This window comes from Amphibalanus amphitrite, unplaced genomic scaffold (genome assembly GCF_019059575.1).
Source record: "Amphibalanus amphitrite isolate SeventyFive unplaced genomic scaffold, NRLGWU_Aamphi_draft 000288F_arrow, whole genome shotgun sequence".
Classification (NCBI taxonomy): Eukaryota; Metazoa; Arthropoda; class Thecostraca; order Balanomorpha; family Balanidae; genus Amphibalanus; species Amphibalanus amphitrite.
The window spans coordinates 352616-370048 of NW_024881783.1; the positions used below are offsets into that span (position 1 = coordinate 352616).

General features: G+C 51.2%; 3 protein-coding genes across 11 annotated transcripts in view; 2 read left to right on the forward strand and 1 right to left on the reverse strand.

The window, feature by feature from the left end:
* LOC122387525 (pleckstrin homology-like domain family B member 1) overlaps positions 1-1702 on the forward strand; it is a 67656-nt gene extending 65954 nt beyond the window's left edge. Inside the window, exons 19-20 of the mRNA XM_043377789.1 lie at positions 132-325; positions 603-1702. Of these exons, the coding sequence (XP_043233724.1) occupies positions 132-325; positions 603-788 (380 nt within the window). The 3' untranslated portion in view covers positions 789-1702. The remainder of the gene's footprint in view (positions 1-131; positions 326-602) is intronic.
* Positions 1703-2379: 677 nt separating this feature from the next.
* LOC122387506 (G protein pathway suppressor 2-like) lies at positions 2380-14637 on the reverse strand. Of its 9 annotated transcripts, XM_043377766.1 has the most exons (10): positions 10089-10163; positions 7329-7427; positions 6760-6863; positions 6335-6595; positions 5969-6065; positions 5471-5575; positions 4991-5127; positions 4358-4447; positions 3534-3578; positions 2380-3477 (listed from the first exon to the last, which is right to left on the reverse strand). In XM_043377766.1, exons 2-10 carry the CDS (start codon positions 7414-7416, stop codon positions 3460-3462), a joined length of 945 nt encoding a protein of 314 aa, XP_043233701.1. In that variant the 5' UTR covers positions 7417-7427; positions 10089-10163; the 3' UTR covers positions 2380-3459. The 9 variants fall into 9 exon arrangements, with proteins under 9 accessions (XP_043233701.1, XP_043233705.1, XP_043233702.1 ...); XM_043377770.1 differs by lacking the exon at positions 10089-10163 and adding an exon at positions 14619-14637 and having other exon boundaries at positions 2380-3578; XM_043377767.1 differs by lacking the exon at positions 10089-10163 and adding an exon at positions 14154-14194 and having other exon boundaries at positions 2380-3578.
* LOC122387505 (major vault protein-like) lies at positions 10408-17427 on the forward strand. The gene is made up of 4 exons (XM_043377763.1): positions 10408-10518; positions 10910-11015; positions 13837-14016; positions 15029-17427. The coding sequence occupies exons 2-4, from the start codon at positions 10939-10941 to the stop codon at positions 16371-16373; spliced, it is 1602 nt and encodes a 533-aa protein (XP_043233698.1). The 5' UTR covers positions 10408-10518; positions 10910-10938; the 3' UTR covers positions 16374-17427.
* Positions 17428-17433: the final 6 nt, after the last annotated feature.

The following is a 17433-nucleotide window of genomic DNA, read 5'->3' on the forward strand; positions in this document are numbered from 1 at the left end:
CTCTGCAGTATTTCTATGACAAAGGTCGGGTCGTCATCAATGCGTCCTCTGACCCATAATCCCTCCCTCACACCAGCTGGAGTTATCACCAAGTGGTGACTGATCTGACCTCTGACCTCCCCCCTCCCCAGGTCACCAACTGGAGATGTGTCACCAAGTGGTCATCAGCCGGCACGCCTGTCGCGGCTACCTGCACAAACTCAGCTCGCGAATCCGCTCCTGGCAAAAGCGCTGGTTCGTCTTCGACCGCAGCAAGAACAAGCGCACGTTCATGTACTACTCTGATAAGTCGGAGAGCAAGGCGCGCGGCGGCGTCTATTTCCAGGTACGGACGGCTCGGCTGCTTACGCCACTCTCACAGTGACAGTAGCGACACATTGTCACTGTCACAATTGCAGATGCAAAACTGCTATATTTGCGTTAGAATTAGGCAACTGGTTACATTTGGTAAGAATGTCATAACTGTCCAAGTTTTCAACTTGTCAAAGCAGATATAACGAACATAGGTACCTGCAAAATAAACGGATTATCCATGATAGTACAGGACACAGGTCCAAGCCTCATCGACGTCCTGCGGTGACACTTCCGTCCTCGTGTTTCAGGCGATCGAGGAGGTGTACGTGGATCACCTGAAGACGGGCCGCGGTAGCGCGCCCAACACCACCTTCTGCGTCAAGACCATGAGCCGCACCTTCTACCTGATGGCCCCCAGCCCGGAGGCCATGCGCATCTGGGTGGATGTGATTATGACGGGCGCCGAGGGGAACGCCGTCTTCGGGCACGGCTGACGGCGCCTGAGGGAGGGATCTGCTGCTGGAAGGTCGGCGCGGAGTGTCATCCCACCGTGCGGGGAAGAGGGATGGATCAGAGCGTGATCTGTACTAGGTATGAAGGGCTCTACATTCTACAGGAGATGAGGTTTGAGGGATGTGACAGCGTGGTGAGTTGCGTGAAGGAGATTCTGAACATTTGTCCACCGATGAAGTCAGTCATAAGTCCGCCGCGAGAGGCAGTGTGAGAGGGGACTGGAATCAACTGTTGCCCCCGCACTTATTATCACAGTCGCGAGCGCTTAGGCGGTGCGATTATCACAACGACAGCGTATTTTTGCAGCGAGTTCGGTGCTGTGTATAGTGTCGCCGCGGCGCGCACGCGGTGCAGTGTTGTATGTGACGCCGGTGTGCCGTAGTGTTTTGTATACCGTTTAGTGTCGTGTCGGACGGTGTCAGGCCGCTGTCGGCCGGCGCAGGTCGTGTGTCGTGTCTCCAGTGTTGTGTCGGCCGGCGCCCGCGGAGTGCCGGCTCTGGCCAGTGTCACGTGCCGCTCGAGTGCGGCGAACGCAGTCAGCCCGTCTGTGCCTTCCTTGGCGACTCTGTGTCCGCCCCGCGGCTGGGTCGGTTCGGTACCCCGCGAGGCCTGATCTGCCGCCAGTCAGTGCCTTGAGCCGGACTCTGCCAAGCTGTGCCGGTGTCCGGCCGCCCGCGGGATGTCGGGTCTACTCCCGGACTCCCAGCCGTCCGGGGACCGCCGCCCGGCCGGCCCGCGGGTCATTCTTGCCCTCGTGACTCAGGCGGCGCTGTCTGACGGCCTGGCGGTCCTGTGCTCCGCCGCCGCGTCGAGTCGGCCGCCTCTACTCACCACCTTATTTTTGTATCCAAAGACGTGTCAAATAAACTAATACGTAATGACGTCCGAACAAAAATCGAGTCTATAGATATTGTCCCGGGGTATTGAAGATGAGATTATATAATCTCTAGTTCCCTTCACCACTCCCTTATTTTGAATTATCGCTTTTTCGCATCCCCTGCAAGTCAAACCAATTGCCCATGTTTACGCTGCGGAGTGAGGGTAGCAAGTGTAGGGGCAGTAGGGGAGGGGCATTCAGAACTTGGGAAACGGCGCATTTCGACCAGGAAATCCTGTCTTCTTCAGATAAGGCCTGGTTTCGTTTTGTTGGGTTAGGCCTTTTCGGTCTGACAAGACCATTTCAGAGTCGGAAGGATGATAGGAATTGGGGGGGGGGGGGGGAGAGACATTGGTCTGGGCAGGCACCCTAGTGAGTCACCGAGGCTGAGCCTGTCCAGAGGACAGGCCACACTCACTGCACCCGGCTACGGGGTGCGCTCTCTCGGGAGCAGCGGAGCCGCTCCAAGGGAGCAGCCCGCATGAGATGAAGTTGCCTGTCCTGGTCCAGCCCGGACCGAGGGTTGCGGCGTGGTGGAGAAGGATTCGATTGTCCTGAGGATGGAAACGACGGACGGGTGCAGGTAAGGCCCCAGGCCGGCGGTTTTTGGTGGAAGGCAGGCGAAAATCAAACGACCTGAAGCCCAAAACGACCCCTATTGTATCTCTCACTCTCACAAGTATTCGAAACACCAATGCCGTTCGTTCCGTTTTTATTACACAATCTTTCCACGAAAAAAGGACAGATGGCTGCACATTAGAATAAGCGCTCACATTCGTGTAAACTAAGGTGTGTTTCAATAGAAGACGAAGCGATCAATGAAAAAGTTGACTTTCCCTTACAAAAACGAGTGCATACAGCCAGCTATTCAATGACATCCCATATGTACAAAGTAGCTTATACCACTAAACCAGCTAAGACCAAGTCATGTCAATACAAAGCAAGAGGAATCGTTCGTTAAAAAAGTAATGAAATATAAATGGACTGCATTCTGTGACATCACATATAAAACACATAAACATTACACAGACAGATGGCTGGTTCGGGTTTGCAGCAGCTATGTGTATACGATGAGCAGGACGTCGGTTTTAATCGCAAATTGCTTTCCTAGGAATGATCGGTCAAAACTGGGATCGCCCGTGTAAAGTTAAGGAGTTTCGGAGGGCGCTCGTGCACCCATATCGCTTAAATGAGCCAGTGCGACAGAAATCTTGCGACACCGAAGCAGCAGAGCTCAGCTCCTAGGGAGATTTATGTATGTACAAACATTACAATGCATTGCTGTCCTGTCCCACACATCCAGCCGCTTCTATAAACATTCACGTCCACAGCTTTACCGAATACCTACCCACCTACTCTCAGCATATCTTTATCAACCGGCCATATACCATGGTCCACCGACCTGGCTATGCAGGCCTGATTTAGCCCTACCGCTCCGCTAGCCACCGCAAAAGTCAGCGGCACTCGCAGCCGAACCTAACAGCTCGCAGGCCGGTTACTCGTCAGGCTAGTGTTGAACAAGCCGACAACTGACCTGCCTCAGTACAGAAACGGATGGCCGAGCTGCTTCAATTGACCTGCTAGCGGGCGAAGTGGCAAGGCTGCTTCCATATCTACTAGCGGGCGAAGTGGTCAGGCTACTTCAATTGTAGCGCTCCTCGCGGCTAAGCTTCTCCAGGAATATCTAGCCGTTTCGCTGGGCTGCAAACTTCAGTAGCAGCGGGCCTGATGGCTAAACTGTTTCAGCTGTAGTTGTCCCAAGTGGCTGGGCTGCTTCAGTTATAGTAGCGGGCCTGATGGCTGGGCGGTTGTCTCAAGTGGCTGGGCTGCTTCAGTTATAGTAGCGGGCCTGATGGCTGGGCGGAGCCGGCGCTTGGCGGCTCGACGGCGGCACCTGGTAAAAGACGGCAGACTACAGTTAGTGGCTGTTTACACCGACACGATGGCAGAAAACTCATGCCAGTGTAAAGCTAAGTGATTGACAAATCCGTAAACGGAAATAAATCTCACGTAGCACATCAGAAGCCACATAGCAGCCTGAGCCTTGAGATGCGACTTACGACGCCTCGAGATACCCAAACGGTCACAACGCAACAGATAGGTACCGCGCACACAATACAGAGCATACAGGATACAACGCTGGCGAGCTGCAGGAGCCGCCAGCCCCGTTCAATGACTGTTCAACTGCTCCAAGCCAAATGACCATCGTCTGCTAGGGTGGTCGGTGTGGCGTCTGCCAGTGCTACTCGCCCATTGACGGGGAGGATACTGTACCACAGTCCAAGACCAAGCCATAACCACACGTCCTACCGGACACGTCTCAAGTGTATCTTTTATCACCAATCCAATGAAAGCATGGATACCATCACGGCTTTCGTCTCGGTCCACAACCGCTCGCAGCATGGCCCAATGTTCCAACCCTTAATGCCGGATGAGGAGGTATTCTATGTAATGAGGAGCTTGAAGAATTACAGAACCCGTTGAGATACCCAGCCCTGATAACAGTACGTTCCAATTGACCTTACCGAGGAGGGCGTGGAGTGGGATGAGGCAGTGGAGTCCCTGGTGTGGGGGGGGGGGGAGATGGCGGGAGGTGGCGGCGGCTGCGAGGGACACTGCCGGGCACACCAGCGAGCGCACCCTACCAGCCCGGCCGAGCGGCGGCCTACTCACCGGCGGTGACGCGCCGCTGGCCGGCGGGTACGCCCCCGGGCCCACCGAGCGAACCGGGTAGCCGGACGTGATACCGCCCGACTTGCCGCCCTGAAACACAGCACAGGCCGCTCCAGCTCCGTGGCGGAGACAACTACCTCCTCCAGTGGACAGTCGGGGACGGGGAAGTGTGGGGTGGTGGGTTTGGCACGTGTCTGTTAGTCTGTCAGGTGGGAGCTGTCCGTCAGCTGCTGTGCCGTGAGCCGTCTGGACTCAATTTTGCATGGAGAACCCAATAAATCTGATGATGAAAAATGTCTGTCAATGCCTGCCTGTACGATGTGATGTGAGTTGTCTATCACGTCTGCCGGTGGCGTGAGCAGTCTGTCAATGATTGCCAGCCTACGTGTTTGTGCAATGCACCGTCAGAAACGTACCTCGTGTCAAATACCAATGTCATGGCCCTGTCATTCTGTCAGCATCCTTGTTAGCGCCCGGCATATCCCTCTGTATGTGCTTCCTGTCCCGTCACTTTTACTCTTACCCGTCAATATCCCTGTTTCTCTGTCAGACAGTGCTCCCCCGTCCCCTTTCGTTGTCACCCCTCGTCGTCACTGTCCCGCCATCAGCCCCCCCCCCCCCCTATCGACTAACCTGCGACTGTTGTACGGGCAGCTGCAGCGGCGAGGAGCGGATCCCCAGGTGGCTCGGCGGTCGGTGCGGCGACGAGCTGTAGTAGTCGCCCTTCTCCCGGGAGGTATCTATTACACTGTGAGACGCCATGCCATACCCTGAAACACGCGCCGACACCATAGTCAGCAGTTAGGCAGGTAGGTGTAAACCGCTAGTCGCCGACAGTAAACAATAAATGTTACCCACAATCACTGTGCCATCTGTCGATGAATAAAGAAGACAGACGGAATACGTACAGAAGGAGTTTCACAGAATATGTGACATTAATTATATGCTCAAGAGGCGACCACCGTTGAGTCCCAACAGCCAGTGTGTGGAAAACTATCAACACGTGAAATGAAAAACTCTGTCAACCACATTAGGCAGGAAGCCCCAGTGCGCCCCAATGTCCCAGCTCAGCGGCCGACCGTCGCTCTCCGGCCGGTGAGAGCGCCGACTGACCTCTGGAGGCCGGCATGTAGGCCGGGTGGTGAGCCTCCTCACGGATAGCAGCCGACGCCACCGAGACGTGCGGGTGGCCGGCAGACAGCGGGCCGCCGTAACTCACTGGGGGAACGGCCGACCGGTCAGGGGATACAACATATGTACATACACACAGGACAGTCAGGGAGCAGGAGATTATACAATAGGCACGGGGCAGTTATAGGGAAAGACAGTCTATACTCGGGGCAGACGGAAACAACACCCCACAAAAGGATAACCGAACAGCCAAGAAACAACAGCCTGCGGACATGCCAGTCAGAAAACACTCACATATGTAATTAGAACTGCGATATAAACTAGTCAATGGGCTCCCGGTAAAAACGGATCTCAATAACCTAACGATATGGATCCTGCCAGCCCAACCCAAACAACTATGCCTATAAAGAGCAGCGCAGCAGTGCGTTGTCGGTCCGACCGACTGACCCGAGTGCACCGAGATCGGCGTCTGGTACTCACTGGGCGGCTGCGGCTGTCCCTTGTACAAGTACTCGTGGCGGTAGGCCTGCGGCTGGTGCGGCGGCGGCGGCGACGGGCTCCTGGTCCGCTTCATCCCCTGTAAAACATCGCACAGACACCGTGCTAACACCGTGACTGTCACTGACCAAAAGTTACACCAATCAGAAACTGAACAAAGTCGGAGAGCGTATGGGAAAAGGGAGAAGATTGAGCATCGTAAATATTTCGGGACAGACAATGTCAACTGTCGACTGGACCTCACCAAGGAACCAAACACTTCTGCCATTGGTCATGATTGGGGGGGGGGGTCACCGGTCACCTCACCATGATATCGCCTCCCACCAATTTACTGGCGCGCGCCCTCACCATGGGCAGCAGTGACGGGTGGTGTCCGGGCAGCTTGTTGAGCGTGATCCGACCCGTGCCGTGCTGCGAGATGGGCGGCTGCAGCTGTAGCACCGGCTGCATGCTGGGCATCGGCCCGAGCGCCTGCTGCGCCGCCTGGGCCGCCTGGGCGTCCTTCATCAGCTGCTGGCGGCGCCGCGTCTCGTCCTCGTTCAACACCTTCTTCAGCTTCATGAACATCTCGTGCTTCTCCTTCTTCAGCTCCTGCAGACGCGTCTCCAGCTGGGGGAGGGGGACACCGCAGAAAGGGAGTGGTCATACACGGAGCAGCAATGGAGTATTATAACCGTACAGTTCACCGATGGTTCCTCCTGTGTGATACCCGGCCCGTCCCAACCTACCCTGTTCCCTTCTGGGCACTACCTATCATTTGCTAGCCTTTTTACCTGCGCTGTCTCTGCGATCGTGTCCTGCAGGGACGAGGTGTGCTGTTTCTTGAGTTGCTCCCGCTTTAGCCGCTGTCTGGCCTCCTCGGCGTCTGCCTCCATTTCTGTTGAGAGTTTGTGTCAGTCAGTGCTCATTGGAAGCATTTATGGCAGATCGTGATGACGCATTGTCTAATGAGTCGACAAAACTGTCACAGCATGGGAATGTGTCAATGGACTGCAACAGTAAAGGAACAACAAAAATATGCTCAATGCATACCCTAGGCTACATAACTGACGAAAACGCCTCCATAGTGCAGCTGCACATATCCATCAATAGAAATATAAATGTTTAATAGCACACCTTACCACTTATTAACAGGGCGCAGTGTATGTACAGGGTGCAGCGCAGTGTACATTGAAAGTCTCCATGCTTAGTTGATCAATGCAACCATATCTGGGCTCTAATACACTGTCAAGCCCATCTGTGAGACTATACCTCATTGAACAAACTTCAGTGTATGATAATGCAAACTCATGTGACCATTAGCATTTAACAATGCAAATGGACATTGGACTCGGTCACTCACCATCGCGTTTTCGTTTCCGATCGCGCATGATGTGCGCCTTGAGCGCCTCCCATGTCGCTCGACACATCTTCCCTCGCTCAACACGCATCTTGAGCTAGCCTGCGGGCACAACATACAATATCGTCAATCATGTATAGACATCGTCAGCTAGGACTTTATAACTCCATCAGACCATCCCACAGGCAACATAGTGAGCTAAGTTTAGAGGTCAGAAGGCCTCGGGTCACCGATGCCAAGTAATGCCAAGTGTTCTTCAGGCAAGGGGACTGATGAGCTGTTCAGCCCAAGGGGATCGATATAACATCTACAGAGTTACACTGTAATCAATGTCTGGATCGCAAAGCATGCCAATCTCGACGAGCTCGGTCGGTGTGGATGGAGGCACTCGGCCGGTACGCGGTACGTTGCCGATTTACTGCGGAGCAGTGCGGATTTCGGGTGGAGCTGTCAGGCCCAAGTGTGATACCTACCAGGCTTACGTGCTTTTGTGACACATGACTGACAGAGAAAATGATGTACGAGAGGTACCTATGGCAAGGCATCCGGGCAACTCCTCGTATGGCAATTCTTCGTCCGCAAAACCTCGTCCACGTATTTCTTCGTGTCGCATTTCATGGTAAGTTAGATAGATACGACTCTTTAGTGCCCTGGTTGATACCTGGTAGATACCTATATCTACCTAGACGCCAGACTGGAAAACATCCATACACTACGCCGGACTCACTCGATTTCAGCGATTTTGCGCTGAAATTTCTGCATGATTTGCGGCCAAAATGAGATGCCTATTTGTGCCGAAATTAAGCCACTTTTACATAATGCACATGTGCACATCTACGATCAAGGCTATATCAGCCAGACCCAGACAGAGCATTCCGGGGCCTTAGACGCTTTCCCATGTTTGAGCGTCCGAACAAGTTTTTTTATTTCCACGGAAACCCAATAGGTACCTCAAAACGCTTACGGACTGTAGCGTGAAACAAGGTCGGAGCCGGAAGTTCTGGGGCCACCAAAATCGGCCGAGCGGTGTCAGTGTGTCAGTGTGTTCGACGCTGGCGGAAGCCAGCGAGGGCCGGGCAGCGGAGCAGCACGTGCTCCGGCACATCAGTCTCTTCTCAGCACACGGCGCAGAGCGCCGCGGGGTACCGCTTGTCTGGGCACTGCTGGCAATCGCGGAGAGGAGACAGCCGATTCGGTGCACATACTGGAGCGAGCGGTGCCAGTGGCCCGCCCTCATCTGGTGTACCGAAACGGCATCCTCTCGGTCCTTCCTGGGGATAAGGAGCAGCATTATCTCACATCACAGCCTCGGCAGGTCCTACCGTGAGTGGCCGCCGGGCGTGACCAACGTGGAGTTTGAGAGTCTGCTCGAGGAGCTGATATCCGAGGGCGATGCGCTGCTGGCCACCGACGGATCAGTCACCCGGGAGCCCCTTCCCCGGAGCGGCTGGGGCTGCTTCATCCGCTCGGCTGAACTCACCCAAAGCGTATCGGAGCTACGCGGCTCGTGCTCTCGAGCATGCGGGCTGAGACGGAGGCCATCACTGTTGGACTGAACGCCCTGAATCAGCTCCTACCCGACTGTCAGCACATCGTCGTCGCCACTGACTCGCAGTCTCTCCTGCGGAAATTGGAGGGCGGCGTCTCGCCCCCTGAATGGTGGGCAGACAGGCGCATCACCTGGCTCATACTGCCCCGGCCACGCTGGCGTGGAAGTCAACGAGAAGGCAGACCGGCTGGCGGGCAATGGCGCGCCCGCTACCAGCAGGATCGTCCTCGTCCTCTCGGCTTCCGACTTCCAGCAACTACTCAAATTCAAGATGGAAACTGACGATGCCAGGAAGCCAAATCCAGGAGAAGCGGAATTCGGGAGGATGGCCCGTGTCGGTCTGAGGCCGGGGCCGGGCTGGATCGCGAGATCGGGCCTCTGCGGCCCCGTGGGAGGATGGCGTGCCAGCTCGCGAGCAGGACGGTGTCTCGTCGAACCCTGGCCGACGTCTGCATGTTGGGAGGAGCGGAGATGGCATGGAGGCGGAAATCGGCTCCTGTTCCATCGACGAAGCTGTCGCAGAGTGGTAAGTAAGTAAGGGTGCAGCAACGTGCTCTCAAGGAGTGGCTTGAATAGTGTTCGGACCATTTGTCACACCATTCATGCAAGGCCGCACAATGAACAACCCTGGTCAGCGAGCAGGCGTTTGAGGGCAGGGCGGCCACTTATTTCGCCAGGTCGTCCACGCTCTCATTCCCCTTGATACTGCAGTGGGCAAGAACCAGCCACAGTATTACTAAATATTACTTAACAACCTAACCTAACCCAATGCTCAGCGATGTTCAACTAGGTCTTCCATACCTATCTCCAAGCCAAGGGTTGAGGCCTCACCCGGGCAGCTGCTCCTCTGCCGAGTAGACTCAGGGTGACTGGCCAGTTCAGGGCTCAGGCACGTAATGACCTGGGCGGAATGTCTCGTCCCAAAACTTCTCCAGAGCTGCCCACAGGGCGAATCTGTTGCTAGATCGTACAGTGTGCCGACTTCATTCGGTGAGTCTTTCGCCAACAAAAAATATTATGCGGCCGCCCTGCGCCGAAGAATTCAGCCGCCACCATGCGCTGAATTCGGCGCACGCCGCACGCGAAGTTACGCTGGATGTGCGCTGAAATTTTTGGCGCAATCCCACTACTACAACGCGTATTTTTTTTTAAGTTTGTGGGGCCCAATATGTAAATGCACCATAGGCCTTACCAGCCACCATTTTTCGCCTTACCGTCCTATTTCTCAGATAGCTGCGTCGCTCTTCGTCGCAAATTCGTTACAATTTATTTTTACTCTTACTGGCTGACAAATAATTTTAATGACGTCATTGTATACAAAAATTTTGGATACCAATTTCGTGCCAATTTCTGAAATATTTGTTCATATGTTTCCCTCAATATATTTGAAGACCTGAAAAATGATATATTATACAATAATCAACATAGTTTGGCACATTTTTTTGTAAATCCATTCCTTTTTTGTCTTTTAAAATCATCTATCCTAATTACGTCATCAAACTTTCAACTATGCTTTACAAAATGTCCTTGTTTACAAATGTCTTTGTTGACTTTTCGTCTGACTTGGTCTGACTGTGGGGCAAGCTCAAGCTGTGTGGATAGTGTGTAAAGGAAAGGTCATAGGTATTTGCAAGGCTATATAAGGTATTTGTGAAAAATAGCGAATTTTTTTGCGATACTGCGATGCTTATTATACTTATTATGCGGTTTGTGTCTCACTCGGCTAGTTAGTTTTACCCCGCGTTTGATGTCTCTCGGACGACGAAGATTCTACGTCGTCCGGCCAATCCCGTTCAAGGTCAACGGGGGCTCGGCTGTGGTTGTGGAACGTGATTGGCCGGACGACGTAGAATCTTCGCCGTCCGAGAGTGAGAGACATCGAACGCGGGGCTAGTCACGTTTTCTCTAGGCTCTAGCCATTCAATAATCGATGGTGAATCAGAATTCTTGTTATAGTTTGTTGAAAAATGAAAAATGTTACCTTCCTTTTTGACTTCCTATTTTGAGTGGTAATTGCATTGTTTGTCTGTTTCAGTGACAGGTGGCTCAGTGGCTGACAGCAGGATGGAATCACAGTCAAGCACCACAGCTAGCAGCAGCTGTCACTGCCAGGAGACTGATACTGATGACACAAGCACCATGGCCGACACGCATATTTACGTCTGGACAACGAGTTGCGTTGGAGAGGCCGGAAATAGTGGCGATTTCAGGACCGCAAGAATGGACCGTTATTGGAATGATTCTTTTTTAAACCGTGCACTGTTTTCGGCCGGAATTTAATAGTTACTACAAAATATTTTGTAGTTACGTTTCCACCAAAAACCAATGCCATCAGGGCTAAATTTTTAATACTAATGAATTTTGTCAAGAAGCATATAGTGCTGCTATATTGCAGTTTTAGCGCGTTTGTTACAAAATATGAAGCGAATAAGCGTCAGTGTAATTCATCAACAGTGCCAGAAGTTAACTTGAGGGAAAGCTACGCTAATTGCTCTTGTGCATCCACTAAAATTTATTAAATATTTTTTTTTAAATATTTTGCTTTGTGTATTCCAAAAGGAGAGGGAACTATTTCATTTGTGCCTTCATCATACGCGGCGGAACGGGGAGGGCACCGGGGCACCGTGCCCCCCTTTGATTTTGGTATTTCAACATTGGCCCTATGGGCGTTGCATGGAAAGAATGGACTAGTGCACTTGGCAGTGCACCCCCCCCCCCCTTAATTGTAGGTGCTCCGCCGCTACTGGCCTTCATGTCAGAATTGAAGGTGGATCATTAAATTTTCAACGCTGTTTACAAACAAGCATTTGGTCTTTCTCGTTTATAAGCAGTGGCTAAGAAAAGGTTGATCAATCCTGAAGTTCAGTCATCATACCTCAACTTGGCAGCAAGATCCCCCAAGGACAGAGGATATATTGTATACGAGTACATGTCCTGTAAATCAAAACAAACAAGCATTTGGTCTTCTCGTATATAAGCAGTGGCTAAGAAAAGGTTGATCAATCCTGAAGTTCATTCATCATACCTCAACTTGGCAGCAAGATCCCCCAAGGACAGAGGATATGTTGTAAACCTGTCCTGTTAATCAAAACATTTTTGTGCCTGCAAAGGCTTAAGTTATCTGTGTTGTGTTCGGAGTTAGGCTATATGGCTGTTTTTGTTGTATGTTTATGTGGAGATTGAATATAACTGTGACCCTGTGCTTGTTTGTATACTTACGGTCAAACAGGGAACAGCACATTCACATAACATACTCACCTAGCACCTAACTCATAGCTGTACCCTGCAGGATCTGTACTTGTTCATGTCTCGAGCATTAACAAAGCACTAAAGTAGCTTAGTAATCATTTCCCACATTTTCTGAGCATCTAACATGACATACAGCAGTGCAGAGCAGCTTCAGAGAAGAAACACTTTAAATGCACAGACTCACACCAGCCACCCAATGAGCCAGTTCCTCAGTTGACTGTTTCCCTGGATGCAGCTTGGCAATGTGAGCAAACTTTTGGCAAGTTGAAGGTTAGCAGGTAAGATTGAGTTAGGGTGAGTACCTACCTATAACTGGGTGCTACTGCCATGCAGGTCTTGGGTAGGCTGCAAATATGTGTGATGATTGAGGTTAGGTCAGCTGTCAGGTTAGTCAGATTCAGGTATGCTCATTGCTCAGGTCACATTTTTATGGACATTTGGCAAATTAAAAAACTAACAATCTAATCTAAGCTAACACGACTAAACATACACAACTACTAACTATAGGAACTGAGCACCTACCTACTTGTGCCTACATCTCATACCATGTCAAAGTAGAGTTCCTTGGTGGAAGATTACCCTCAGTACTTTTTATCCCAGCCCTGTGAAGAAAACTAATACTTCTAAGCTCTGAGTCACTGCTGGCCATCCACAGGAAGAAACACTGAGACTGAGAGCTTTGCCATTGTATATTGGACCAATAATGACTATCACAATTCACAAATGACTATGAACACATAATATGATCACATTGTTGCATGGATTGTCACATTGACAATTTTACTACAATCCTTTTTTCAAGAAATACAGTGATGATGATTAACATCAAAATCAACATACAGTGGATTTAGTGATCCAAGCTTTCTCCTCCAGTAGCAATGGAATGATCGCATGTTTCATTTGCCAGACACTGAGTACCTGATGCACATTACAATCTGCATAGCATCTAAGCATAGTAAAACTGCCCAAGTCCATTCATTCTAGATTTTAACTTGATAGTTAGCACTAATTTATCTTGCTGTTGTAAGTTATCATTCAATATTCATACCAATACATCAATATGCGCTCATCAGTCAACATTTTCTGGCATGATCCTGCTCAGCGTGCTCTTCAGTATTGCTCCAAGGTCTGCAATATTATAGCTTGTTTTTGGACAATAAGCTCTTTTAATTTTACTTTTTCTTGCTGATATATGAGCCCGATCAACTTGCGTTTATCAACCAAAATTTCATAACTTGTTCAACTTGATATTGATATTGCTCAGGAGTCAGGACCTCTCGGGCTCTGTCAGCCTCCTGGATACTTCAGATTGTTTTCAGTCAACATGATTCTTAAATATGATATAAGTCAATCTTAAGGGATTCAAAACATCCAACAAAACGACGTACAAGAGCAAGAAAACCACCAGATAAACTAAAAAATGGCCTTGGAACAGAGCCAAGTGGTGCTCCATTGTTTGTTTACAATGATTGTAGTGCTGATGTATTTTTAGGACTCTGAACGTCGGCTTATAAAAACATGAAACGTTTTTACAAAAGTTGTAAGGCAAGTAATATTTATCTGAAAGAACTAAAATATTCAAAAGCCAAACACTACGAAATACATGAATCTGAACGAAAAAGTAACCCAAAAATCCAGCCTAATCACCGACTCCTAAAACTGCAACACAATCAGCACTTTTCCCCGCAACTCGTTGTCCAGACGTAAATATGCGGCCGACACATGGAGTGTGGTGTCTGAGTCGTCCTTGGCTGTGACATCACCTATTGGGTCGTCATCGGTGCAGCGTTACGTGCTGAGGGCCTTCACCTACCTGCATGTGCAGGACCAGGACACAGGTGTCACTCGACTGGTGACTGGCCAGTGTAGCTTCAGCACAAAGCCAAGTGAAAGGTTAGTTAGAGTGCCTGTGATATTGGGAAATAATCTAGGATGGATGGCATTATTAAAGGTAGTGTGCCAGCTTTCTTGGACCGTATGGAGTTAATGGCCCAGATAAGGAGAACCGGATTTTTAGAACTTATCCATACCTTCAAAACTCATGGAAACGTCTTAAATTCTTCAAATTTTGAGTACCCCAGTGCGAAATTCGCCCCGACGGGTTGTCGGTCGTACCCCAACCACATTTCACACCACTATGAACAATGAATGCACACACTGAAATCGCTATTACCGATATGCTCATCCAATCAAGTTTCGATAAACCCGTTCATCATCATCTCCTGCGGTTTCGAACACGCCTGTTAGGTGGCTTCTGATGCTCGTCGAGGTCGGAATTTCCAAATACGCGTGGTGCGTCGGGCCGCGCGCTCTGACTTCGGCCAAGTAAAATGCGTCAGCTGATCATTGTCATTTCTGCCACTTGCGTGTGGTGAAATGGGGTCATAACTTATAAGACGGCTTTTTCATATCAATTATTTTACATAAAATCATATTTCAAACCATAAATAATGTTCGACAGCCAAATAAAAGAAACAATACCAATACGGGCTTACAGTTTAAGGCTCGACATTGTGTTGTCTACGATTAGACAGCTGATAACTCATTCCCGTACGTCGTATGGTCAAAACACTATAATGACCTTTGCTTATTGTCACAAGTGCGCCGCATTCGCGATTGTTGCCCGACGCCTGTTTGCAGGTGAGCCCACTACAGTTGTTATACATATCTAAAAACCGAAAAACTTTTAGGCGAAAAAGGCACTATTCCAGGCCCATTTTTGATTTTTTTTTTGCGATATTAGGTAAAAACAGAAGCTTCTTATCCTAGGAAAAATAAAATGGGAAATCTTTCAAAGGTGGCACACTACCTTTAATGTTGATGTGGGAAGAGAATGAATGCAGTCACTATTCACATGATGCTTTGGTACAAACCAATTTATTGTCAATTTGTTGTACTTTCGCAGAGTCATCTTTGGCCCGCAGCCGATGGTGGTGGTACCGCCAGCCCACTACTGCGTCGTCGAGAACCCGGCGGTGCGTAACGGCACTCAGGTGGCGTTCGACGAGTTCGGCCAGGCGCTGCTGCGTCACGGTGAGCGCGAGATGCGTCTGACTCGGGCTCCGTTCCCCCTGTTCCCGGGCGAGACGCTGGTCGGCGGCGTGCGCCCGCTCCCGGTGGTCGGCGAGGGCCAGGTGCTGCGCCTGCGCGCGCTGCGCGACACCACTGATAGCGAGGGCACGCAGCGTCAGGCCGGGGACCAGTGGCTGGTGAGGAAGAAGGGCATGTACACGCCGTCGATGGCCGAGGAGGTGGTCGGCGTACTGGATCTAAAGGTGGTCACCCTGACGAACCGTCAGTACTGCATCGTCTGCACGCCCGTGCTGGGCGAGAAGCCGAAGCGGAGGGTTGTGCGCGGGCCTCTCTCTTTCCTCCTGCAGCCGGACGAGACTCTCGATAACGGGGTCCGAGAGATCCACTTCCTGGAGGCGGCTGACGCGCTGGACCTGGTGGCGCGCGAGGCGTTCACGGACGAGACGGTGACGCCGGCGGTGGAGCGCGCGCTGGGAGACCGGTGGACGGTGCGTGGACCGGCCGTGGTCGCGCCGCCCGCTGAGGTCGAGGTGCTCCGGAAGCACAGCGTCATCGCTCTGGGCGCCACCGAAGGCGTGTACGTACAGAACACGGAGACAGGTGAGGTGCGCGCCCAGATGGGCCGGCCGTACCTGCTCGCCGTCAACGAGCGGCTCTGGAGCAAGGACCTGCCGCTGGACGCCGAGCAGCTGCTGGCCGAGTACCGCGCAGAGGCCGAGGCGGACGGCGGCGGCGGCGGTCGGTGGCGCGACAAGAGCCGCGTGGTGCAGGTCTTTGTGCGCCTGGACCGGTGCCTGGTGATCGAGAACCCCCTCACCGAGGAGACGCGCGAGGTGCACGGCCCGCAGCTGGCCAGTCTGATGCCTGACGAGCAGTTCCGGGTGTTCTCTCTGCCCGGCGGCACGCCCGTGCTGCCAGGGCGCTCTCAGTCGCTGACGCTGCCCCTGCTGGGCGACATGCACCGCCTGACCGACCTGATCACCGTCCGAGACGAAGAGGACGGTCACACGATGACCGTCAATATCACGTGGAAGCTGGTGTACCCCACGTCGGGTCCTATCGCCAAAAACGGGGCAGATGAGGCGTACTTGCAGCTGAGGCGCCGTTTTCTCTCTGAGGCTCCGTGCGGCTTGATCAGAAAGCTATACGAGATCGGGGAGTTTCGGTTTCAGGTTGTGGTCACCTCTGACGTGACAGAGTCAGCCAGCGAGTATTGATCTGGGTTAGCTGTAAATAACTCAGCTGGTGAGTCAATTAAATGCGTGTATTATTTTTCATATATTCACCTAGGATTAGTATCAAAGATTGGGTGCAGCAAAAAAAAAAATCCAAAAGTTACTGAAAGCCTAATTTGTTGGCCACGACTGGCCACAACAGTGCGAAGGTTACGCCAGAGAATGATCATTTCGGTCACATCTGATCAGACGCTGCAACCAATTCCTTTGGGTGCGGACGAATGTTCGACGTTATAACGAGTCCTTTCTAATTCTTGTGAATGATCTATTATTACTACCCATCCCTGTTAGAACTTAATTTATGGGCTTGAAGACTCTCGCACTAGCTGTAGACTTTAAGCGTGCTAAAGATATGCCACGAGTGACGAGGCATTTAAGGTGGCTTAGCAAGGTTACGCCGAGCTGCTTTCCAACACGGCATCACAAGTGGATTAGCATGCTTGCAGTTCTCGGGTTAACTGACAATGTTCGGTAAGATCGTTGGCCCCTTTGCCCCCACCGTAGTGCATTATCGGGTAAGGTCACTCGCTGTTTAGTGAACACACCTATTGCACACGCTTTGATCACGGAGATTTGCCTTGCTTCTAGATCTCGAAAGATTATGTTGCCATTGCTTGTGAGGTGCGTGTTTTAAGCTTTTAATCGTCGGCTTGGAACCATAGGTATAGGTTAAGAAACTCGCCCCGACCACAGCTCATATAAAGAGTGATTTACACCGGCTTTCTTAGAAAGAATAAGTAGTAGTCATTTCGTTAGTTCAGTTGAGCAAGATTGCATTGTGATAGCCTAGAAATGCCTGCAATATCACGAATTTTGCGGGTGCTGAGTTGTGGTGATTGTTACATCTTAAGCTGGTTTGCGACAGAAATCGTTGGTCAGGTCGTGTGTCAATAGTTAGATGTGCTGCAATATGTTATTGTAATCGGGATACTTATGTGGTATTTTGCGGCTTTCCTTGAGTGATCGCCACTATTGGCTTAGGTTTGGAAGTTGAGCATGACCAGTGACATTTCTGCACTTAAAATAAAAAATAAAGTAAAGC

Bases quoted from the DNA above. Each gene is read 5' to 3' on its own strand.
- LOC122387506 (XM_043377770.1), bottom strand. From the start codon at position 7,416: ATGCGTGTTGAGCGAGGGAAGATGTGTCGAGCGACATGGGAGGCGCTC. The intron at 5,576-5,968 runs GTGAGTACCAGA...CCGTTCCCCCAG, and splicing joins GGGACAGCCGCAGCCGCCCA to TGAGTTACGGCGGCCCGCTG. The intron at 5,128-5,470 runs GTCAGTCGGCGC...CGCGTGTTTCAG, and splicing joins CTACATGCCGGCCTCCAGAG to GGTATGGCATGGCGTCTCAC.
- LOC122387505 (XM_043377763.1), top strand. From the start codon at position 10,939: ATGGAATCACAGTCAAGCACCACAGCTAGCAGCAGCTGTCACTGCCAG. The intron at 11,016-13,836 runs GGCCGACACGCA...ACGTAAATATGC, and splicing joins ACTGATGACACAAGCACCAT to GGCCGACACATGGAGTGTGG. The intron at 14,017-15,028 runs GTTAGTTAGAGT...GTACTTTCGCAG, and splicing joins AGCACAAAGCCAAGTGAAAG to AGTCATCTTTGGCCCGCAGC.